Genomic DNA, 25,710 nt, shown 5'->3' on the forward strand with positions numbered 1-25,710 from the left:
GTCAGGGTATTTTAATGTATGGTGTTAATGGGAATTTCTGTTCGGTTAATTATTACCACGTGATAAGCCCTCATTGGACCCAATGAGTGGCGTGTCGCTTGGTCCAACTCACCTTTGGCCGGGTGATTTGGCGTCCGAGCATGGCGAAAGGAGGATATAAGGTGCAGTCATGCAAATTAAATACTTGTTCGATTTGTTTGAAAGTATTGTTTGGTTAAATGTTTTGTGTGCCCACTTAGCAATCGCATGATTAGTTACATCCGCATGCATCATTACATATTAATTTTTGGTTACTGAGACTTTTAAGTCTCATTCCCCGTGGTTAATATTTTTACAGGAGCGAGTCCGACCGAGAAAGCACCAGAGGTGTAACTATGGTGTATGAGACACCATCTTTTATGTTGCCTCTTATTTTAGATTATACAATGTATCATGTGCCAACTTAGGACATATCTTTTTTGTGAAGCATGTAAACTCTAATCCTTTTATTTAAAAGTATTTATATGACTAAGAGGATTTTGTCTGTCCCTCTTGATTTATGATCTGATTTGAATATCATGACATGAGGATCCTGTCTGTCCCTCATGGTTCTAATTGCTTTTTGAGATATTTTAAGACCTGTGATATATTATCTTGGATGTATCATGATAGAAATTTTTCTACCATGATAAGGATTCAGAAAAAAAAAATTTATTGAATTAATAATTTGCAAAAAATCGGTTTATAAATTTGAGGGTGTTACAAAGTAGATATTAAAAGGGTAATTTTATAAATTAATTATAATCTAAATATTAAAAAGGCCATTTTTAAAATTTAAAAAATGATAGACTATTTCTTTTACTTGGTTTTATAATATGAGCTATTTGTATAAGAGCCCTAATTAGTTTTTTAAAAATTTATAGATAACTTGTAAATTATAAGTGAAAATTTGTAAATAATAATAATATTTATAAATGAGTTACCAATAAATAATATTATAAAAAAAAGTGTTATTGATTAAGGGTCCGTTTGTTTAACATTAAAAATAAATAATTTTTAGGTAATTTAAAAATTTTATAAAAAAATATTTGTTAAAGATCTTATAAAAAGTAGACATTATTTTATGTTTAGTTATAATAATAAAAAGTGATTGTTATATTATTTTAAAAGTTTATAATATTTTCATGCATTTTACCTCTTTAAAATATTCTTTCATGTCTATCATATTTAATTATTTTCAGGATCTACTCCAAAAATTTATTTTTTAGATTCTAATTATTTTAAAAAGTTTGAACAAATATCTTAAAAACCTACAAAATAATTTAATAAATAAATAAATAAATAATTTTTTTTATAAAATAAGTTAAAACGAACAAGTTCTATGTCTTTTAATTTTTCTAAGTGCTTTAAAGCCTTTACCATTTAGCAAGGTACATAAAATCGAATTGGCCATTGAACGGATCATGACACTAGGTCATAGGTTAGTGGTTTAACCGGTGTTGAATCGATGGCAAATTGGTAATGATTAAAATAATATAATTTAAATAAAAAATACATTAATTATAAAAACATTCAACCAAATTCAATCACTCAAAAGTCTAATAATAATAAAATACAGCATTTCAAATATCTATCCTTACAATTACAATTTTTTAATCATTAAAAAGTCTAAAACTAATATTTACCAACACCAAAGTCATCATTAACTTCATTCAAATCTTTGGGCATTGAGACGTTATGAGTGGAATTAGAAAAACCAGAACCACTAGCAATATCAGGCAAAGATAGGGACTATAGAATATTCATATATTCATCACCCACAACAAACAAAAATTAATATTAATGAATGGCATTTCAAGAAATTCATATACTTGTATTAGACATGATAGTAGATTTAATAAATCTTCATAATCCCTCTCAAGGGTTAATGGAGCAGCTATGGTGTTATTGTGAATGGCACTTTCAAGATTTGCAACATCTTAAGAATCAAACTCAAGAGCTGACTCTTCCTCTTCTTTAGCCACCCAGAAATTAACTTTGTCAATTGATTCATAATCAATGAAATCATAACTTTTATTTTTTCCTCAATTAACTCCTTGAAAAAAAAATAAAGTAATCAAATATGATAAACAATAATAAAATTCATATTCAATTATAAAACTATAAAAGCATTGCCATTCAAAACTCTAATTCTTACCTATGCTTCAATCGTAGATTATAATTTTTAAAAATCAAATCATTCAATCTTTGATATTGTAATCTATTTTGTGTTTTGGTATGGATATGTTCAAATAAACTCTAATTTCTTTTACAGCCAAAAGAAGAAAAAGTTTGGTTAAAAATACGCATTGCAAGAGTTTGTAATTTTGAAACAGAACCTCAATAAAGAGAAGTATATATATTTTCTTGCCCTCTTTTCTTAAGGCAACATATGTCCAAACAGGATCAGTTTTTCCACGCATAGATGAGGTCTCAGATGTTGAGTCATTAGCACTAGCAGGGGGATCATTGGAATTGGGGGTGAGATTCTCATTTCCATCACTACAAGGATTACTTCTATCCATGATCAATGCAATAATTATATTTTAATATGCAAGTTAAAATAATGACCAAGCTTCAATTTCATTTTCCAACACAAATGTTGAATGCAAAATTCAAAAAATAAATTAGTAATAAAAGTCAATCAAGAAACAATTAGGCACTAGTTGATTATCATCTCTACAAACAACAATCACAAAAATAAACAACAATCATGAGCTAAATCAAGAAAACAATCGTTTTCCTCACTACCAACATATCAGTAACAAAAACAGAGTCGAGAAATATTAAGTTAAATCAAGAAAACAAACATCTTCGTTAGTCAAGCTAAATCACTATTAAGCTAATCACTTAGGATCAAAATCCTCTGCAGTCCAGTTGAGAATTATTAAGCTAAATCAACAAAATCTGAGCTTTATTTATTTCGTGGCTAGCTTGAGAAGATTGATTTAATGGACGGCTGAAATTATTAGAAATTGACAAAAATTCAAAGAGTGGATTGTAGATGATTTTGATCAAATCACTTAAGCTGAATCAAGAAACAAAAACAGAGTCGAGCATGAGCAACAGTGACTGACCTAAAGCAAAAGGAATGCGAGCTGCTGAACTGAGCTGTAGAGACTCACAAAGACGAACTCCACCTCTGATTTGAGATTTCATATTGATTAGGCTAGAGAAGAGACGAAGACTGAACTACAGAAAAGACGAAAACTGAGTTGAAGAAGAGATGTTAAAAATGGCATTTAGTCTTCCCAAAAGTCGAGCTTTAGCTCATCTTGGATTCTACAAGGCTTCTCATTCTAAAATTTGGGATTCAATATTCTAGTAAATTTTTGGGAGAATGACAAGTGAGAAATCTAATAAAAAGTTAATTTTAAATTAGGATTTTTTAACACTGAATTTCCTAAATTTAATACTCTTTCTTTTATATTTTAGTATTAAAATTTTTAATTTAACATTAACTTTTCTATAAAATATTTATTTGTCATTCTCTCAAAAAAATTTAAACTATTTTTACCTTGCCATATAATATTGAACAATGCATATAAATTTTTAAGGAAAAATTATACTTAAGTCCTACAAAAAAGAATTTATTATAAAGAGATCTTATAAAATTTATAAAATACTCTCAAATATTAAATCTTACACTTTTATAATTTAATAATAAATATTTATAATTAAGCAACAAACATTTACAACTTACTTTTTTAATAATAAATTCTTTTATGTGGGACTATTTATAATTTTCCCATGCTTTAATTAAAAAACTCTAGGGCAAGAAAAGTAGTAAGTATCATTTTTTGTCTTTTTGTAAGTGTAAGCATCAATTTTTTTGAGTGTGGAGTATACTCCTCTAATTTTTTTTATAAATTATTTTTATTCACTTTATCAATATCAATATAAAAAAATATAAAAATTAAAAGTGTGTAGAATTTTAAATATACATCTATATAATAAATTTTAAAAATATATTAATTTTTATAAAAAGATAATTTTAAAAATATTTTTTAAATATTATTTAAAAATTACATCTTAACTTATAATTAAAATTAAATAAATTTTTTAAAATGTGAATTATAAACATGGGAAGTCGTATGATATACGACAAATTTCAATATATCACCCTTCTGTACGAAAAAGTAAGTCGTTCCTCGAATGCCAAATCAAGTAATGTGCTGTGCATTTTCCATTCCTGATAACAGTAATGCCCGAAGTTGCAGTTGTTGCAGTCTTGTTTAAAACGTGTCAATGTCTGCCACACCGCCACCGATCCCCAAAAGACCGAGCTGTGTGAAGACTGAAAATCAATGCGTTGTGATGGATTTGTAAAGCTATGACGAATAGCGAATACGGAAGAGCCACCTATTAAAGAGCATCTGTGATCGCCGGAGATGGCGGCTGCTCCGCCGTCTCCTTCGTACTCGGTATCCTCAAATCCAAATCCAAGTTTCAAATCCCTTAAACCCATTTACTCTTTGGTCCTCCCTAACCCAGAACCAGTCAAAGCCTTCAAGGACAATCGCATTAGTTGTAGGTGCGAGATCAGATGCTTCGAGCACCATCGTAGCTGGACAATTGATCACGTGTCGGAAATGAAGGATTCGATTCAGAGCAACTCCTCTTCTTCGGCGGTCTCAGTCTCAGCCGCTAATGTTGCTTCACAATATCCCATCCGGAATTCCAAAAGGGTGTCTTTGTTTTACTGCGATGAGACGAAGACGCTGGCGCAGAAAATCGCTGCCGAGTCTGACGCCATTGAACTTCGTAACATCAGCTGGGGGTTGACTTTTCTTCTTCATTTACGATACACCTGCTTCTTAATTTTTAATGAAATTTGAGGGAATTAGCTGGTCAATTTGTGTCCCACTGTGCCAAAAATGGCTCTGAGGGAACTTCGTATAAGCCTTCTTGCTGGTTACTCTTTTGTGTTGGATTTAGTGACAATCAATTTAGGAACTTGAAAGAATCATTCGGAGAATATCATAGATTCGTTTAGTGAAAGGTTGATTGCCAATGCCTCAGCCGGTATCACGGTCCCGAAGGAGGATTTGGGACTACATTGGTGCATTGAAGATTGTAGTTTACCCTTGTCAATTTTCGCTTATTCACGAAAGTTATTTTCATTTTTCCCCTATGGAATACGTAGTGCGTCTTGGAGATGTTTACTTAATTCCCTGGAGTTCTATTTGGCACCTCTGTCATGACCCATGATATGTGGGGCTCTAGAACTGTCACTGAAATGTTTATTGTCTTCGTTCTAGCTTGCTCACACTGTTCTTTGTGAGTTCATGGGATATTTTGTCACTGAAATACTCTTATGGCTAACACATTTTAGGAAATTTCCTGATGGGTTCCCCAACATATTCATACCTAATGCTCAAGGCATTCGCGGACAGCATGTAGCTTTTCTGGCTTCATTCAGTTCGCCAGCAGTAATATTTGAACAGATTCCTGTCATATATGCATTACCAAAACTATTTATTGCATCATTTACCCTTGTCCTTCCATTTTTCCCTACGGGCACTTCAGAGCGTATGGAGGATGAAGGAGATGTTGCTACAGCTTTTACTTTGGCCAGGCTTTTGTCAAACATTCCAATTTCAAGAGGAGGACCCACTAGTTTAGTGACCTTTGACATTCACGCTTTGCAGGTTCATGTCTATCATTTGAAGATATGCCTTTTACAGTAATTGTTGAATGGGCAATCGCATTCCTTATCTTTGTTTTGTTGTCCTCTCAGTCTCTCACCAAAATCCTAGATATCATTATTTGCTTATTTGTTGCAAACCAGGAGAGGTTCTACTTTGGTGATAACATCTTACCATGCTTTGAGAGTGGCATCCCATTGCTTAAAAGAAGGCTTCAGGAGCTCCCTGATTCTGATAATGTGAGGCCTACACTTTTATTCAGTTTGATTCCTTTGCTTTGTATGTTGTCTTTCCTGTACAGGTTTAACTTTTCCCTGCATACTCTTCCATTGGTAAGTACTTATCAGTTATCATTGCCCACATGTTTGATTTTATTTATTTATTTATTTTTTTCAGATTTCGATTGCTTTTCCTGATGATGGTGCTTGGAAACGATTTCATAAGCAACTGCAGCATTTTCCAACGGTAGTCTATACAACTCTTGTGATGGTGTTGCTCAAATATAGGAAAATCAATCAATACATACATAACCTGTAGTGATGCTTCCAGATGTTCTGCATGCATTTTGTGTTCACACAGATTGCTTCGTAACCTCCTTAACAATGCACATGCAGATAGTCTGTGCGAAAGTTCGGGAGGGAGAACAACGGATAGTTCGTATCAAGGAAGGAGATCCTAAGGGTCGGCACGTTGTAATTGTAGATGACTTGGTTCAATCAGGTGGCACTCTGATCGAATGCCAGGTATAGACGTTATATGTCTTGCCATCTTATGCAGTTTAATCTATCTATCCAAAGATGTTTGTTCCTGCACTGATTTAAAAAAGCACATCTACATTCACTGAGTACTTTCCAAGGCAAGCCAAATTTATTTTAACTGGAACAGAAAACAAATTGAGAGAATAATTCTTACTGTTACTTTCTCAGTTCTTAGGATCTCAGAAAATTAATGAAACAGAAGTTGATGTATATATATATATACAACAACAATAACAACAACAACAAGCTTTTATCCCACTAGGTGGGGTCGGCTACATGGATTGCAAGACGCCATTGTGCTCTATCATTTATCAAGCTTTTAGGAATATTATTAATTAACAGATCGCGTTCAATAACTTCCAAAAGTGTTCTCTTAGGCCTTTCTCTACCTCTCTTAATCGGACTCAAAGTTATATGTTCCACTCTTCTCACTAGTGCCTCCCTTGGTCTTCTTTGTACATGCCCAAACCATCTCAACCGATTTTCTACCATTTTTTCCTCAATAGGTGCCACCCTCACTTTTTCGCGTACGTGCTCATTTCGAATTTTATCTTTACGTGTATGTCCGCACATTCATCGTAACATTCTCATCTCTGCTACTCCAACTTTATGCTCTTGTTGTCCCGTTAGAGCCCAGCATTCACTACTATATAACATTGCCGGTCTGATAGCAGTGCGATAAAACTTTCCTTTAAGTTTATTAGGCACCTTACGATCGCAAATAATTCCTTTAGCTTTTCTTCAATTAAACCACCCAGCTTGAATTCTATGTGAAATATTTCCACTGATTTCGCCATCATTTTGAATAATGGCTCCCAAATATCTAAACTTTTCCACTTGAGGTATAATTTGATCTCCCAATTTCACTTCCAAATTATTATCGAATAGTCCTTTACCAAATTTACAATATAAATATTCCGTTTTACTTCTACTCAGACGAAAACCTTTCGACTCCAATGTCCTCCTCCATAACTCAAGTTTGCAATTAACCTCTTCTCTTGTATTTGCTATAAGAACTATATCATCCGCGAAGAGCATACATTTCGGAATTTCTCCTTGAATATGTTCCGTCAAAACATTTAAGATCAAGTTGAACAGATAAGGACTCAGAAATGATCCCTGATGTAGTCCAATCTTTATAGGAAAATCCTTTGTTTGTCCACTAGGCGTTCTTATACTAGTTTTTACCCCCTCATACATATCTTGTATGGCTTTAATATAAGCAAACCGTACTCCCTTTTTTTCTAACGCTTTCCAAAGCACTTCTCTTGGTATACGGTCATAAGCTTTTTCCAAATCAATAAAAACCATGTGTAGATCTTTATCTTTACAACGATACTTTTCCATTAATCCCCTTAGTAGATAAATCGCCTCTGTAGTTGATCTACCTGGCATAAAACCGAACTGATTTTCAGAAATACTTGTCTCCAATCTCAACCTGTGCTCAATTACTTTCTCCCACAATTTCATTGTGTGGCTCATGAGCTTAATCCCTCTATAGTTAGTACAATTCTGAATATCTCCTTATTTTTATAAATAGGAATTAATGTACTTCTCCTCCACTCATCAAGCATTTTCTTGGACCGTAAAATTACATTAAATAACTTAGTTAACCACCTCACCCCTTCGTCACCTAAACATTTCCACGCTTCGATAGATATACAATCAGGTCCGTTGGCTCTACCATTTGCCATTTTTTTAAGAGCTTCCTTTACCTCCTTATCACGTATTATTCGATAGAATGACAAATTTTGTTCTCCTTCACCAGCTACTAAATCGTCCAAGTTACTAGATGAACCCTCTCCATCATTAAAAAGTTTAGAAAAGTAAGTCTCCCATCTATTTTTAATTTCATCATCTGTAACTAAAGTTCTTCCCTCTTCATCCTTAATACACCTTACCTGTTCTAGATCTCTTGATTTTCTTTCCCTACTCTTGACAATCTTATAAATATTTCGCTCTCCTTCCTTCGTCTCAAGGCTCTTATAAAATACTTCAAAAGCTTTAGAACGAGCTTCACCCACAGCTCTCTTAGTTTCCTTCTTAGCCATACGGTACCTCTCCCAATTTTCCTCATTATTACACAAATGTATGGCTTTAAAACAGTTCTTCTTATACTTGATTTTGTCCTGTACACTATTATTCCACCACCAAGACTCCTTATCTTTTGGACCAGAACCTTTTGATTCTCCCAAAACTACTTTTGCAACCTCTCGTATCTTTTTAGCCATATCCTCCCACATGATGTTAGCACTTCCCTGAGATTCCCAAATTCCTTTATCCAAAAGATTTCGCTTGAAAATATCTTGCTTCTCACCTTTTAATTGCCACCACCTAATCCTTGGTGCTACTACTTGTCGACGTTTTTGGATTTTACTCATAATACACACATCAAGGACTAGGACCCTATGTTGTGTCGTTACAGCATCCCCGGGCATCATCTTGCAATTTTTACAAAGTCTTCTATCTGCGTTCCTAACCAAAAGAAAATCAATTTGTGACCTTAAGGCTCCACTTTTGTAAGTAATGAGATGCTCATCTCTCTTCTTGAAACAAGTGTTGGCAATCTTAAAATCATACGTCAATGAAAAATCAAGAAGAGTTTGTCCTTCATTGTTTAGCTCTTCAAAACCAAAACCACCATGCACCCTCGCATACAGCTTCCCTCCCGACATGCCCATTAAAGTCTCCTCCAATAAAAATCTTTTCACTCTGTGGTATGTGTCGAATCAACCCCTCCAGATCCTCCCAAAATAATTCCTTAAGACTAGCTTCTGTCCCGACTTGCGGCGCATAAGCGCTAATAATATTAACAGTCTCACGTCCAATTATCATTTTTAAGGAAATAATTCTATCTCCAATTCTGCTAACTTCTACAACGTTCTTCTTCCACTCCTTATTTATAATGATGCCTACTCCATTGCGTGCACTTACTTTTCCTGTATACCAAAGTTTGAAACCTTGAATATCCTTAGCTTCTTCTCCACGCCATTTTGTTTCTTGCAGGCAAAGGATATTGATTTTCCTTTGAATCATAACCCCGACAACCTCTACAGATTTACAATTCAATGTCCCAACATTCCAAGTACCAAATCTAATTTTGCTCTCATGGACTAACTTCTTTAGCCGCGTGCGTCCAGAATGACGCGGTAGCCCTTGCTCATTTAACACTACATCCGGGCGCCGATGCAGCGGCTCTAACTCACTTATCACTATACTCGAGCCATGCAGCGCGTTACTTACGGGCAACGACCTAGCATTAACATTATAACGTCTATTGTCCATGTTCATGATAGATTCAATAAAGTTTTACATTGGCTGTTGATGGCCTAACACAACCCTCCTCCTTTACCCGGGCTTGGAACCGGCTATATATATATATATATATAAAATTTTTTATGTAAACTTGCTCATAGTGGCATGAAGAAATAAAATTTCTTAATTGCTTGCATGGAAAGTTCAATCACATGATCTTATATTTTAAGTAAGGGTCAACATGAATCTTGATCTATGGCTGCATTATTCCTTTGCTTAGACCTATTTCTTATGGACCTGGAGGTTTGATGGGCAGACATGTTTATCTATATGATAGGCGAGACCTTGTGTTTTATGAGTTTCATTCTTTTTATTGTTTCGATTAGTCATTTCCATCTCTAACTTAACCTGCCGCGAAGAAAGTCATAATACTTTATCTACGTTTATAATCTGAAACTGTTAAATGCTTGAAAGAAGCATTTGTGGAAGAAACTGGCTACAACTTTGCCTCAACAGGTAGAATTAGGGCTAACTAAAGGACTAGTTAATGTTTGCCTTTTGTGTGATGGGGGTGGTCTGCTTGTTTGCCACCCTTTCTATTCTTGTACTAAAAAGTTCGTTTTCATTGCCTTCTTCTAGTTTTTTTTTTTTCCTTTTGAGGAAAAGGGGGGGGGGGAGGGTTTCACTCAAAGCTTAAATTGCATAATATGAATCTAATAGCTGAAAAATTTGTCATCTTTCAGAAAGTTTTGGCAGCTCATGGAGCAAAGAAGATCAGTGCTTACGTGACTCATGGCATTTTTCCAAATAAATCATGGGCACGCTTTGAACATGATAATGGAGGTAGTGCTTGCTTTACTCGCCTCAATTATTAGCCCTTGAAGCCTTGTTCATTGTCTCTTCTTTTCTTACTAAGGAGAAAATAAAACATTAAAATTTCAAAATATTTGTGAATTTAATACTAATTTATCAACTTACGCTGACTCTGACTAGGTGCATTTATGCTACAGGACTCTACCTGATTTTTTTCATTGGTTTGCCTTTAAACCAATTCTTATTAACATTTCTCGAGTTTGTCCTTTGACTGGGTTATGTTTTTAGTCTAAAGTTTCGATGCTTTCTGTGATGGCTGTTGAATGTGACGTTAGTTATTTAAATGACTTCCAGACTACACTTTTCTTCAACGTTTTTGTCTGAATTCTTATTTTTTATTTGATACAGGGCATCCAGAGACGGCATTCACATGCTTCTGGATCACAGATTCATGCCCCTTGACAGTGAAGGATGTCGTGAATAAGCCACCCTTTGAGATTCTCAGTCTTGCTGGCTCTATAGCAGCCAGTCTTCAAATCTGATAAGATTCCAACACAACTGGGATGGGCATGAGAGGAGACCTTCCTTTGGTAGTGATGGTTTAAGTTTGAGCTATTTAGTGTGCGGCTTTTGGTTTAAGATATTTGCAAGGGAATAAAATGCTGCCAAAATTTCTCTCTTATTGATTTCTCCCCCTCCCATCCACATGTTGACCCTTTTTTGGAGCAAGAACTCCTGCTTAGAGCAATGTGATAAAAATAACAAGTTTCTGAGCCATAATTTGACTGTTTCAAAACTGAAGAACCTGTTGTGAATGTTTAGTATTATAAATAAAATGTACCTTCTTTTCCAAGTTTGTAATTCTGTCCCAAGTCCCTTCCTCTCTGTTTCATGGAAAAATCTATGTTCCTTTGGGAAAGGAAGAATTGTGGGATCCAATGAAGCTTTGCTTTATTTAATACAGAGCACTATTTGCAGAGTCATTAAGATGTTTCTCAAGACTAGCTCCTTGGAAGTTGGCAAAATAATGTATACATGCATGCATACTTACGTACATACATACATAGGGGACATCATTCTCATGGCAGTATGTTTAATGATTATTTGCTTACTCATGCGCATACACATATGGTTTTGGATTTGAAGAACACTATTGTCCTAAACTTCGTTATCAAAGGTATGTTGACAGTTGTGCAGCTAGCGAGTAAGCAGCCGGCTGCAGTCATTATCTTTGTGGGTCTAAACCTTGGCCGGCATGAAAATATCGTAATCTACTGTCAACGCCAGTTTCTGTCACGCCTTCTCATTTCATAGTATGTCTTTTCTTTTTGGAAAAATAACATCTAATGACCGCTGAGGGAAACTAATATCAATTAATGATTAATTGACTTTAAAATTGCATTGCAGTATTTTGATTTTTGACTAATATTAATTTTTAATGTCAAAGGTTTAAAATGCCTCTCAAGTTAAAAAAAACAAAAAAGAAACTCCGTCAGTGCTGACAGTTGGACTGTAGCTGTTGGCAAGTTAGTCGGAGCCCTTGCTGCCATGTAATAACATAATGGTGTGTTGTTAATTTTTGAACGGAATTTGTTATTTTACAAATGTTACTTATTAATCTGACATAAACAATTATAAATTGAGGGTTTCAAAACTTTAAGCATTTTATTTGTTGAACATTTGAATGTATTGTTATTAATCATGAATAAATTGTCAAAATCCGAATGAATACTTATTAATGAATGATTAACACATACAATTAAGCCCTCCTATTAGTTTTTCTAACTTGTTAAAATCAGAATAAATTGTTAATTTCGAATAAATTGTTGTGAAAGCCTAAATGTATACTCGTTGATCACAGGTCTAATGGACTATTACTTTTCTAACTTGTTAAAACTTAAATGGACTGTTGTTAATTTAGAATGAGTTGTTATCAGAATCTAAATAGACACTCATTGATAAAAACTAACACATACAATTATATCAATCTTATATGATTTTCTAGCTTGTTAAAGCCCGAATGGACTATTGTTAATTTAGAATAAATTGTTATCAAAATTTGAATGGATACTTGATGCTGATGATTAAAAGCATCAATCTAATAGAACATGAGTAAAAAAAATAAGTAATTTTAAATTAATAACAGTCTATTATGACTTTAACAAGTTAAAATAGCATATAGGATAAGCATAATTGTACATGTTAGTCTTTTATCAACAAGTATCTATTCAAGTTTTGATAATAATTTATTCTAAATTAACAACAATTTATTTAGGCTTTAACAAGTTAGAAAAACATATAGAATGAGTATAATTGTACATGTTAGTCTTTCATTAATAAGTATTCATTTGAGTTTTTAATAACAATTCATTCAAAATTAACAACAGTTCATTTTGGAGTTAACAAGCTTGAAAAGTAACAGTCCATTAGACTTGTACTTTTAATCATCAATTACAAATATCTATTTGGATTTTGACAACAATTCATTGTAAATTAACAATAATTTATTCAAACTTTAACAAACGAGGAAAATGGATAAATTGTGCTTAATTGTATGTGTTAGTCCTTTACCAACAAGTATATATTTAGGTTTTAACAATAATTCATTCAAAATTAACAATAATTTATTGTAGTTTTAACAAGTTAGAAAAACCTATAGGAATGATTTAGTTGTACGTGCTAGTCATTCATTAACAGTATGCGTTTGGATTTTGACAACAATCTATTCATAATTAACAACAATACATTCAGACATTTAACAAGTAAAATGTATGAACTTTTAAAGTTTCCAACTTGTAATTATCTATATCATATTAACAAATAACATTTATAAAATAACAAGTTCCGTTTAGAAATTAATAACACACCATTATGTTATTATATGAAAGTGATTAAAAACTTAGTTTACTATTTCTTTTTTTTCCTACTGTATATGATTAAAGGACTTAGTGGCCTAATGGCCATTAAATTTTTTAAATAGTCAAGGATTATGGGATTAAACCCTCTCTTAACCATCTAAATCAATTATTTTTGAAATAAAATATCGCCAATGACGAAGCTTTGATGACTGGCTGTTGGCGACCCCACTGATAGCAGGGGCTCTGATGACCTTGTCGGCAGTGGTGGTCTGACGATTGGAGCCGATGACAGTGGGGTTTTTTTTCTTTTCTTTGTTTTTTTTTGTTTTTAAACTTGAGGGGTATTTTAAACTTTTGATTTTAAAAATTAATATAAGTCAAAAATTAAAAAATTATGGTGTAATTTTAAAGTCAATTGATCTTTGGCTAATATAAATTTTTTTCAACAGTCATCGAATGCTATTTTTACTTACTGAGAGACTTGTCGCTCTCCTGTGGCTGGTTTGGGTTTCACCACACGCATGGTCCGGTATGTCATGGGCTTCATGTTTTTATTTTAACCTTTGATACCTCACACATGAAATGTTGTCTCCTTATGATGCATTAGAGTCATGTTGGATTGAGAAGTAGCTAAGTTAGGGGTCAGAATAAAGCAGAATAGGTCAAAGGCAAAAAGTTAATGTCAATGGCACCATAAATTGGCACTTGGCAGTGCATGGTGAGAAGCCACCTTAAAATGATCACAAACACATTTCAAAAGCTACAGCGTTGGATGTAATTGCCTGGCTGGTTCATGACAGTCTAGCTGCATCGTCAAAGTTGAATTTAAAACTTTTTTTTTTTGGGTCAAAAAGGAAAGATTACGTTTTATTTTTAGCATGGTAGTTTATTGGAGAAAAGGAGACCGACCTTTCCCATAAGAGACTCTCTACACACATTAAACTTAGAGCATCTGCTTTTTCATAAACTCGAGAGGTTTACATGTTATTTTAGCCGTTAAACCGGGGGAAAAAGAAAAAAAAAAGAAATGAAAGTGGCACTAAATACTAAACTAAAAACAAAATTATATGGGAAAACACACGTAATGACTGACCAATGGTAGCATCATATAGCACATAACTTTCAGTCATAATAACTTAACCTGATTTGGCGTGTATTACCATCGGAGATCCCACAGAGGATCCCACCACACCCTTTAGAATTACAGATAATAGGCAGCTAAGTATTGTAAATATCGAGCACTAATTGACTAGGAAACCACAGTAACATCTTAACATTCAGTTCAAGGAAAACAACTGGTTGACTTGATATAAAATTATTAATTTATTGATTCATGAGAGCATATGAGAAACAGGGTCACAGATGATATCAATCAATCTCCATAAGTTAATGCATTTCTGTTTCTTCAAGGAAGCAACAACAAAGTAATGACAAGCACAGAAGTTGCTCTTTAAAGATTTTTTATTCCTTGCCTTCTTTATCTTCTCTCTCTTCCCTCTTATCTTTATCAGGAAAGTTTCATGACCACCCTTACAACCATGGCTTCCTTTAATCTTCTTCCTTCTCTAGCTCATCTTCCTCTGCTAGCTACTTTATTTGTTACAGTTTTCCCCTTTCAAACGTCCATCAAAGTATCTTTTATGGCCCCTTTTAAATGCTCTGCAAAAATCAACACATGTAATGCCATGCTTTACCACGTAAACCATGGTCTTGACATGGAAGACATAGCCTCTCATTACTCCGTTAATTCATCCCAAATTCAACCCATAACACGGGGCACTAACCAAGATTACCTCATAACTGTTCCTTGTTCTTGTAAAACCGTCACTAACCTTAGGGGATATTTCTTCAACACAACTTACACAGTAGAGGAAGATCAGACCTATATGAATCTGTCAACCTTCTATTACAGTGGACAAGCCTGGTCTCCTACTGATAATGTGACCACGGGTGAAAACTTAACTATACATCTTCCCTGTGGATGCACAGACATTGATTCTCAAATCGTTGTGACATATACAGTCCAGCAGAATGATACAACAGCAGAAATAGCTAATATGCTATCATCTACACTTACTGGCATTCAGAACATGAATGAAGTTTTAGCTAATAGGCCTTCATTCATAGATGTGGGTTGGGTGTTATATGTTCCTAAGGAGCTCAACGGGATTCCATCTCCAAAAGGAAGTGGTAAGTTATCTAATTTCATTAGTCATCTTCTAGCTATATGATTGTGTTTGGTAGACGTTTTGAACGATTCAAAAATTAAGCGCAGCGTTTTGTGGACTGAATATATCAAATACTACCACTTGTAATAAGACGACAGGAATTTTGAATGTTCTATTTCAACTTTTCAACTTCATCAGATAATGTATTGCTCTTGGTTAAGTCCTACAAAAGCATCTGTATTTGCCGGTACTTCTTATGTTAATACTGTTCTTTCTGCTTTGGTTTTTCCCCTTGTTACCAGGAAAGAAACTCAAGCATTCTATTATTATTGGCGTCTTAGTGGGTGTGACATTACTTTCTGTTATCACAATGATCATTCTAATTCTGCGGAGAAAAAGAGCCACTGAATCCAGCAAAAAAGACGCACAAGCTGTATCGAAAAGATCAACTTCAAAACCATTATCTAAAAGATCAATTTCCAATAGAAATATTTCCTTAAAGAACTATCAATTTCATATAGAAACTATAGAAGGTAAATCAAAAAATACTTATCATTTCTGACAAACAGATTTCACAATTCTGTCTGGGGAGAGGCTAAATATCATGACAATTAATGTTTGTGCAGAAGTAACATCAATTGACTCGGAAAGACCAACAACGTTTTATCTTGAGGAGATTGAGGAGGCCATAAACAAAGAAAGTAAAATAATAGGAAAGGGCGGATATGGGACTGTATATTTTGGAATTTTAGGAGAGAAGGTATGTATAATTCCTTCAAAATTATAATGATCCTGATCAAAATGCGAGCATATCTAATGGCAATTTAACTTTCAGGAGGTTGCTATAAAAGAAATGAGGTCTAATAAATCCAAAGAGTTCTATGCAGAACTCAAGGTCTTATGCAGGATCCATCATATCAACATTGTAAGGAATTTCTCTGATGAAAGAATTTTCGATATTCTAAGACTTGATTTGATTAATTTGCAGATGTAACTTCTGTTGCAGGTGGAGCTATTGGGATATGCCAGTGGAGAAGATAACCTCTATTTGGTGTATGAGTATGTTTCAAAAGGATCTCTCAGCGACCATCTTCACGATCCATTTCTAAAAGGTATGTTAATTTAGTTCAAGATTTCTTTGCCTACAGCAGAAGCCTAAGAGACCTCTTTAGATACAATAAGATAGTCCATGAAGGATTTTACTATCAAAATCCATAAGTTTCATGACAAATGACACCACAAAGGCTATATTCCTAACTTGACGTATAGTTCAGGTGCACTTTATTATTTATTACAAATACAGAAAACAAGCCAAATGGTTATATATTTACAAGAAACTTCAAGAATGGTACTGGAACAGGTCATGAACCTCTTTCATGGACTGCTAGAGCACAGATTGCTCTGGATGCTGCAAAAGGTCTTGAATACATACATGATTACACAAAAGCACGGCATGTGCATAGAGATATCAAGACTAGCAATATTCTTCTTGACAATAAACTCAGAGCCAAGGTACTCATCACTTGAGTTTGTTTATTCTTAGATCCCATTTGGCATAATATACGGAAAAAGGATTTTTCATAGCACACAAATCAAGATATGTAACATCTATCATTCCCCTATCTCATTATTATTCAACAGTATCTTTATTATTTTTCTTTTCATTCTATTCTATCCCTTTCTGAATTTTACTTTGTTTTATGTACCTTGTGTCAATAAATTTATACAAGGGATGGTAACCTGATCTACCTGCTTACTTAGTATTTATAGGATATCACATATCAAGAAGTTGTACCTTTAAATCTACTATTGATTCTTCTAAAAAGTAATGAAGCTAGCTAAGGGTGTTAGAAGTTACTCCCGGTTAGAGAATCACCAGTTGTTCCATTTGTTAATAAAAGTAAGTCGTGAAGCTAACATTGAATCAATTATGGGTACTTCATAGTTCACTTCATTAACCTGATACGTAGATTGCAGATTTCGGACTAGTAAAGCTGTTAGAACGAACAAATGATGATGATTTTATAGCAACAAGGCTTGTTGGGACACCAGGCTACCTTCCACCAGAGTATGTTTTATGCTAGTATCAGGAATAATAAATTATAATTAGACTCTGTTTATTTTTCTTCTGATGTTCTTGATTATATATATATATATATATATATATTAAGATCTGTGAAGGAGCTTCAGGTGACCTCAAAAACCGATGTTTTTGCATTTGGAGTAGTTCTAGCAGAGCTAGTAACAGGGAAACCTGCTCTATTTCGTGAAAGCCAAGAAATCCCCAGAATGAGATCACTTATTTCTGTCGTAAGTCAAGACTCCGTTTTTGGAACTGAAGTTTATATTAAGTCAAATCCAACAGTGCTACTCTTAAGCATAATTCATTTGTGTTCATACATATTTGAATGATATATGGGTGAAATTACATTCATTACACACAAATTTAACTTTAAAAGTATGGCTGGTTAATCTGGTATCCATTTCATTATTGGCTTCAGTTGCGAAGCTTAGATTTTTTTCCCCCCTCTTCCCCTTTTTTTAACATTCAGATTAATGGAGTATTTGAAGCTGATGACCCAGAGAATGTTTTAGAAGATGTCATAGACAAAAACCTTCGAGATAGCTATCCTATGGAGGATGTCTTCAAGGTTAGATATATATATATATATATATAATGCTCATCTTCAGTTTTACTTCTTTGTAGAATTTACATAATATGATTATAAATTATAATAATTTGGTATACGATTTTTTTTGACGAGATTATAACTTGGTATACGATTAGAATTGTTGTGAGTTTATGTATATTGGTAGTCTCAGAATCAACTACATGCCTATACAGTAACCAATTTTAGCAAGCATCTAGGCTGGCTTATCCTGTTCTCATGCTTGAAGAAACGTTATGATTCACAAAGCAAATGTACTGTGTATCTCTTCAACTCTAGTTGGAAAATGTCTAACAATCAATAATGCAGAAAAGAAAATGGAGGCTAGCTAAGATATTGTTCTCGTCTCTATCATATTAAAATTGTAATTCTCGAGATTCAACGCCCCTTCCAAACCTTACTGCCGTTCTTATTCCATTGATACCATAGATATCTTATAATGCATGCACTAGTGAAAATGATCTTCTGAAGTTAATCAGTGAAATTAAATGCAAAGTATTAGTGATAGTAATTCGCATTCAACTTCACCAACCTCAAAGATTCTCAGCTTCAAAGGATCTGGAACCATGTTGCTATAGGACTTTGCCTCTAATGCGAAAGTGAATGTTGCAGATGATAGAAATAGCTCAAAGATGCTTACGCGAAGAACCAATTGAGAGGCCAGAAATGAGGGAGATTGTGGTGATATTGTCACAGATTGTTATGTCCTCCACAGAGTGGGAAGCATCACTAGGTGGTGACAGTGAGGTCTTTAGCGGCATATTCACTGGAAGATGATCACTTCTCTCTCTCTCTCGCATCACTTTTGAAGCCATTGTGTATGTTCATATAATCATATAGTAGAGTTAGTAGCCTCCTGTATTTATTAGGATCATATATCATATCAAAATTATTCAGAGTTTTCAACAAATTTGAAACCTCAATATGAAGGACTCATGACAATGTCATGCCACTTGAAAAGAAAGGCAGATGCAGAGTCAGTGAAATGGTGGTATGTCACTGAGTCATGTTATCCACTGGAAGGGATCTTCATTTTTTTTTTTTTTGGCCGCTGACTTAGAAACCACTTTTTTTTTTGGGTTTAAGAAACCACTTTGTTTTGTATTTACCAAGTTATAAATTGATAAAATGAACTCTTTGCAGCTGATACTGCTGTATTTGGCTCCATGTGGTCTTATTAGTACACTTCAATTTTGTTAATAAAATAAATTTTATAAATAGTAAAACATGTCAAAGTTTCTCAGGAAAGCTTCTTATTTTTATTCTGAAATAATGATTAATGATTTATTCTCAACATTCCAATTTTCATGTTTTACAAAATTATTTTTTTAAAATCATACTATCTACATATTGCAAAAATAACATTTAATAACAAGACTACACACACATATCTCACTATTGTATTGTGAATTTGTGATGGATATTGCGAAATTTTTACTGGGGAGGAGTAAATATTATGATTCTAACCACTCAAATATTATATCACTTTTAGTTCACATTTTGTTTGTCTATTGGAATAGCTATATTTATTTTATTTTAATGTTGCCATGGTTTTTTTTTGGTCTTTTACAATTATCTTTTGCTTGTAATTTTTTAATTTTAATCAATTTCAAACTTCTATTCTTTTAATAAACACTTAATTTGAAATAATATATAATAACTATTAATATTAATGTTAAGCATAAATTTTTGCTTCCATATCCAATGTTTCTACTTTCTACCTTTTGATATATTTCTGTCGATCAAATAATCACAATCAATACCAACTAAATTATATCTAGTGGAAAAGATTAGTCCTTTATAACTTAACAAATTAATATTTAAATTCTCACTAAAAAATGTGCCCATATTGAATGCCCAACTCTATGTTAAATAAGATTGCCTTTAATAAAAAATGTGTGCAGCTTACAAAAAAATAATCATAATCAATGTTGAATGTGATCACATCTATGAGAAAATAATAAAATTGTAATGTATGGTGATTCAGTTAAAATCTTTGAGTTATTCTCTAAAGAAGATTTAAGAAAGAATGCATATTGATCAATATTAACAGAAAGATAAGATATTTAGTCATCCGAAATACACAGGTAAGGAATAATACTAGCTCTTCATCTAAGGTTAGCAAGAACATGTCAATAAAATAGTGTTATGCCTTGTACTCTTTCTATTAAAAAATATAAAATATTTTTAATTAAATCTTATCTCAAATGAAATAGTTTCTTATTTTCAAACTAAACACTAACTTTTCATATTTACTCATATTTAGTAAAATATTTTACTTTAAAATAAATATAAAGTAATTTATTCATTAAAGACACTTAAAAAAAACAATGATTATACTTTAAGATACTAAAAATAATTTATATTTTTTAATATTTAACCCTTCAAAAATATCTTATATTTTTTGAACAACATGAGTACATTAGAATCTAAATCCATATACTTCGTGGTTAAAAAAAAAAAAAAACAATGCTTATGACTTTGGGTTCGTCGTTGCCTGACGGAAAGCGAATTCATTATTATCTAATTATTTTTAAAATAAATAAATAAAAGAGATACTTAACATCTGCAAAATTATTTTTTATTTTATTCCCTTCTATCTATTTAATATAAAATCTGAATGAATAATTCACGGATACCTGAAATTTCCTTTGTTAAATAAAATTTCAAGTCAAGTCGCAGGGCACATGAAATGCTAATAAACTAAAAGTTAAAAACTTAAAAGGTAAAAATAAAATATTTATAACAAATATAGTTATTATTCCTTAAAAAAGAATAAATAAGTAAATTATTTCTAAACTTTACATCAATAATATGATAGAGCTTGAAATTATTTATTGTATAAATTATTTTTTAATTTTTAAAAATATTATAATCTAACTCTTGTTATTAATAAAAAATTAATTTAACCATTAATTGATAAAAAAAAGATAGCAAATAACGTAAAAAATTATAGAAAACAATAGAAAGAAATTTATATAATTTTTTTAGATTTTTATTTGTAATTTTTAGTCCTTAATTATAATTTTATTCTATGCTTTTTAATATTTTTTTCATTATTTTTTATACCTAACTGTTAAAATTAATTTTTTAATAATAAAAATTAAATTGTATTGTTTTTAAAAATTAAAAATAATTCATATAAAAATTTAAAATTTATGATATTACTGTAACCTTTCCGTTAATAAAAAAACATTTTAATTTTAAGGCATGGCATGTGGCAACGTCGTCGTTGCAGTTTCTTTGTGCCCGAAGAAAAATTTTCCTAGCACCGTCCACACCGCGAACTATCGTCTGTTCCATTAGGAATCTCCGACAATAAAACTAGGAGCTCTTGCAATTTCCCACCCTGTAACTGCAGAAACTCGACGCTAACCTTTAAAATTATGGTTCTGCCACTTACATGGCGGGCTTAGCCCTAGGCTCTGCAATTTTATTCCCGCGTACATATTTGGAATCTAGATCTACCTCTGGTTGATTCACTTTCCGTCTCTGTACCGCCGATCCGATCTGATTCCAATCCGATCCAATAGGATCCGGTCCTCGGGATCCATACGAAGCATTCACCAATGGCAGGGGCAGCCTCTGCTCTCTTCCTTCTTGACATCAAAGGCCGTGTTCTCATTTGGCGCGACTACCGTGGCGATGTCTCTGCCGTCGAAGCCGAGCGCTTTTTCACCAAGCTCATCGAGAAAGAGGTTCGTTTCTGTGTTGCAACAGATCGATGCGTTTTCAGTTTTTAGTCCGGTGCTTGGTTCTGCAGAAACTATAGGAAGCGAAGTGGGAAAACAATGTGTACATGCATTTTTCGTTTGCATTAGATAAACTTAACTTAGCAGAGGCAACGCTCAATTTCTGTTCAGTGCTTTCTAAATGTTGTTTGGAAGAATTTTAGATTTGAATGGTTCAACGGTGTTGTTGAATTTTGAGTTACTAGGGGTGGAATTGGAGAATATGTAAATTTGTTTGTGAATTTTCCTTTACTCGCCACGCTACGAATTTCTATGTCTTTCTACATTACGGGAAAACTAAGTTCAGCTGCCTTTGGTGTTTTGCAATGCTTCAGGGAGATCCGCAATCTCAAGATCCAGTTGTATATGATAATGGTGTGACCTACATGTTTATACAGCATAGCAATGTCTACCTCATGATAGCAGCTAGGCAAAACTGCAATGCCGCTAGCCTTCTTTTCTTCCTACATCGTATAGTTGATGTAAGCATTATTGGTAATTATGGTTCTAAACACGTTCAGATTTGAGAATTTATAGAAACGGTTACTAGATGCCATCAAATTATCCTTTTCTTTATGCCAGGTGTTTAAGCACTATTTTGAAGAATTGGAAGAGGAATCACTTAGGGATAACTTTGTTGTTGTGGTAAAATGCTTAGCGACCTTTTAATTTTTCTTTTAATTAATTACATTGATAAATGCAGTTCTATCCTTTACTTAGAAGCAGATGGATAATCACCGTAATTTTTACTCATTGGCAGTACGAACTCCTTGATGAAATTATGGACTTTGGCTACCCTCAGTATACCGAGGCAAAGATTCTAAGTGAATTTATCAAGACTGATGCTTACAGAATGGAAGTTACACAGAGGCCTCCCATGCTGTAACTAACGCTGTGTCTTGGCGTAGTGAAGGCATAAATTATAAGAAAAATGAGGTGTCTATTATTTTCTTTTAAAAGAAATCCCGTTTTGATTGGTACTATGATGGTCTTTTTCACCAGTTGACATCTTCCCTTTTTTCATTTTTCAGGTTTTCTTGGATGTGGTGGAGAGTGTTAATATACTTGTCAATAGCAATGGGCAAATAATCAGGTCTGATGTTGTTGGAGCACTGAAGATGAGAACATATTTGAGGTTTGTTTTCTACTTGTTCAGATCTGTTGAGTTTCAAGCTCCTGAGATAAACTGCTAGCAAACTAGGTTAGCAATTAGCTTTACAGGTTGATGATTCTCTTAGCTTTATGGTCAAGGAAGAATTTATAGAGGAAGAAGAATGATAAGGAATGATTGGATCTGGAATCCTCCTGAGATCAAAATAAAGAAAAAAAAATAAAAATAAAGGAAAGCTGCTAAACAGAGATCTCAAATTCCTTTGCATGTTTGCCTAGAGAAAGGGCCTTAACCATGAATATACAAGTCCATTTAAAAGGAAGGGAAACCATTCCATTCCGAGGAAGGCTCACAGTGAGAAACCTTTGGCTGAAATTTGAGCATTTTGATCTAGTGAAATGCACCATATGCCTCCTCTTTCCTCCCAAAATCTGAATAACAGGCAGAGAAGAAAATCTCGAGTGGGATATCTAATGTTCGGTGAAAATTTGAAATTGGCCCTGTAATTGCCTGGCAACCCTACAATGCAATGACGATTAGCAGTAACTCCTATAACAGATATAGCCCCTACTCCCCAAAAAACAGACCTGGGGGAGGGGGATGTAGCATAACTCCAGTACTTGGAGATAAATCATTGTGTTCAATCAAATGCACCAGCTGCAAATCATTATCAAAATTTGATGAAGGTGTGGAATATGAAATACTTTTTAATGTAAGAGGTTTGGTTAACCTTCCTAAAAAAGTTCAAACTGCTGAAATGTGTGGAATATTCTCCATAGGTGACAGGTTTTGCAGTGTAACTTTTCTGGAGTCACTACTGAAATTTCAATATTTACTTTTTAGAGTAGGTTGGACTTGGTTGTATCTTTCGTAATAGTTTGTTTACATGGAGATTGTTCTAAAATTGTTATATGCATCAGCAGAACTAAAAAAATTGTTTCTTTCTTTGCAAATCTTATCTACGATTTTTCTGGATGCTGTGTGCTGATAACATGGTGTTTGTTTCTTCAAACTGATTGCTTCATCTAATCATGATGGTTTGCAAGTTAGTACATGTTGCTAATCTCAGGTTTTTTGCTTTTGTCTTGGGCTTCTGTTGCTTTGTTGACATTTTTTATCTATCTCATGTAGTTTTTATTGTGTCCAACGTTTTTCTTTTTCTTTTTGGATTAAGTGTTCAGTGTAATTTTGAGGTATGAAATTGCAATTGGCAGTTTGGAGCATGTTCTTGCATGCTTACTGATTGCACATGCTTACAGATTGCTATATTCAATTGGAACTACTAAGGTATTCTTTAGGATCTGGTGCCTAATAAACTGCAGAGAATATTTATGTTGAGAATGACGTGGATATGTTTACGGTGATATTTCCGTTAATCTATCCAACATCTTGCTAGAGAATATTTATGTGGAAACTCAGATGACATCTTTGGCTTATCCCATACAGTGGCATGCCTGAGTGTAAACTTGGACTAAATGATAGAGTATTATTAGAGGCACAAGGAAGGGCGACAAAGGGAAAGGCAATTGACTTGGAAGACATCAAATTTCATCAGTATGTATCCTAGAGTCTCTTGTCTATGAAAAGCAGTCTAGGTTGATTATTTATAACACAATATAATATTTCTTTCTACAATAAGGTGCCTCTAATCTTAATGCTTGTTCTAAAAAATTTATTGACATTTTGATGAAGGTGTGTTCGCTTGGCCCGATTTGAATGATGATCGAACGATTTCCTTCATACCACCAGATGGATCATTTGATTTGATGACATATAGGCTTAGCACACAGGTTCATCTTCTATAAATGAAATGTATCTTTTCCATTGAGGGGTAATATTTGTTTGCACATAGATGCGTATGTGGTGTGGGGGACTAGAGATGGCTAAGGAGAGAGAAAGGAATTTTAATTCTAAGCGTTGATTTTATCCCCTCGTTTCAGGTTAAGCCTTTAATTTGGGTGGAAGCTCAAGTTGAAAGGCATTCAAAAAGCCGGATTGAGATTATGGTAAAAGCTAGGAGTCAATTCAAGGAACGTAGGTACTGAGATGAGATTTCATTTCCCCCCTGTTCTTGCAAGGGAGATAGTATAGTTGCTCCTTTTTAATGTATGTACTGTGAGCTTTTTGCTCTAGATTCGAGATTAGCCTAAATTTTTAACTTGTGAAATTTGATATGCATGCCACTCCACAAACGTTGAGATTGAGTTGCCTGTACCTGCTGATGCAACCAATCCAAATTTCGAACATCAATGGGATCTGCATCATATGCCCCTGAAAAGGATGCATTAATCTGGAAAATAAGATCCTTTCCTGGAGGGAAGGTATTGTGACTTGAAGTGGCATTTTATCCTTTATTTAAAATCTAATATTAATACCTTAATTAAATTGTGAATTATTGGATTTAAAATTTGTGTTCCATGCTTTCAGGAGTACATGTTAAGGGCAGAGTTTCGTCTTCCCAGCATAACAGCTGAGGAAGCAACTCCCGAGAGAAAAGCTCCTATACGTGTGAAATTTGAAATACCATATTTTACTGTTTCTGGGATACAGGTATTCTATATGGACACGAGTTTTCTTGCATTCATAATATGCTGGTCCTTAATTTTTTTGGTACTGGGAAATAGTCTGTACATCCTTAAATTTTGCCCTGTTGCATCTGATCACATTTTGGAGGGTGCCTC

At 33.5% G+C, this 25,710-nt stretch overlaps 2 protein-coding genes and 1 pseudogene across 3 annotated transcripts; all 3 read left to right on the plus strand.

Moving 5' to 3' along the window:
* The first annotated feature begins 4,164 nt into the window (after window positions 1-4,164).
* LOC129296637 (ribose-phosphate pyrophosphokinase 4-like) lies at window positions 4,165-11,345 on the plus strand. 2 transcript variants are annotated; one of them, XM_054935225.1, is made up of 7 exons: window positions 4,170-4,798; window positions 5,354-5,669; window positions 5,810-5,905; window positions 6,063-6,131; window positions 6,281-6,409; window positions 10,423-10,522; window positions 10,901-11,345. In XM_054935225.1, the coding sequence occupies exons 1-7, from the start codon at window positions 4,410-4,412 to the stop codon at window positions 11,032-11,034; spliced, it is 1,233 nt and encodes a 410-aa protein (XP_054791200.1). In that variant the 5' UTR covers window positions 4,170-4,409; the 3' UTR covers window positions 11,035-11,345. The 2 variants fall into 2 exon arrangements, with proteins under 2 accessions (XP_054791201.1, XP_054791200.1); XM_054935226.1 differs by lacking the exon at window positions 10,423-10,522 and having other exon boundaries at window positions 4,165-4,798.
* A 3,503-nt stretch (window positions 11,346-14,848) lies between these two features.
* On the plus strand, window positions 14,849-19,227 carry LOC129296632 (lysM domain receptor-like kinase 3). The gene is made up of 10 exons (XM_054935223.1): window positions 14,849-15,540; window positions 15,821-16,051; window positions 16,145-16,278; window positions 16,354-16,443; window positions 16,525-16,630; window positions 16,879-17,030; window positions 17,489-17,586; window positions 17,690-17,828; window positions 18,071-18,169; window positions 18,800-19,227. Exons 1-10 carry the CDS (start codon window positions 14,871-14,873, stop codon window positions 18,962-18,964), a joined length of 1,884 nt encoding a protein of 627 aa, XP_054791198.1. The 5' UTR covers window positions 14,849-14,870; the 3' UTR covers window positions 18,965-19,227.
* A 2,204-nt stretch (window positions 19,228-21,431) lies between these two features.
* LOC129296633 (AP-1 complex subunit mu-2-like) lies at window positions 21,432-25,623 on the plus strand (annotated as a pseudogene).
* The last annotated feature ends 87 nt before the right edge of the window (window positions 25,624-25,710 follow it).

This window comes from Prosopis cineraria, unplaced genomic scaffold (genome assembly GCF_029017545.1).
Source record: "Prosopis cineraria cultivar Desert tree isolate PC_DT_omini unplaced genomic scaffold, ASM2901754v1 PC370, whole genome shotgun sequence".
In the NCBI taxonomy this organism is placed as follows: Eukaryota; Viridiplantae; Streptophyta; class Magnoliopsida; order Fabales; family Fabaceae; genus Prosopis; species Prosopis cineraria.

Bases quoted from the DNA above. Each gene is read 5' to 3' on its own strand.
- LOC129296637 (XM_054935225.1), top strand. From the start codon at position 4,410: ATGGCGGCTGCTCCGCCGTCTCCTTCGTACTCGGTATCCTCAAATCCA. The intron at 6,132-6,280 runs GTAGTCTATACA...ATGCACATGCAG, and splicing joins AACTGCAGCATTTTCCAACG to ATAGTCTGTGCGAAAGTTCG. The intron at 6,410-10,422 runs GTATAGACGTTA...GTCATCTTTCAG, and splicing joins GCACTCTGATCGAATGCCAG to AAAGTTTTGGCAGCTCATGG.
- LOC129296632 (XM_054935223.1), top strand. From the start codon at position 14,871: ATGACCACCCTTACAACCATGGCTTCCTTTAATCTTCTTCCTTCTCTA. The intron at 16,631-16,878 runs GTATGTTAATTT...GTACTGGAACAG, and splicing joins TCACGATCCATTTCTAAAAG to GTCATGAACCTCTTTCATGG. The intron at 18,170-18,799 runs GTTAGATATATA...TGAATGTTGCAG, and splicing joins CTATGGAGGATGTCTTCAAG to ATGATAGAAATAGCTCAAAG.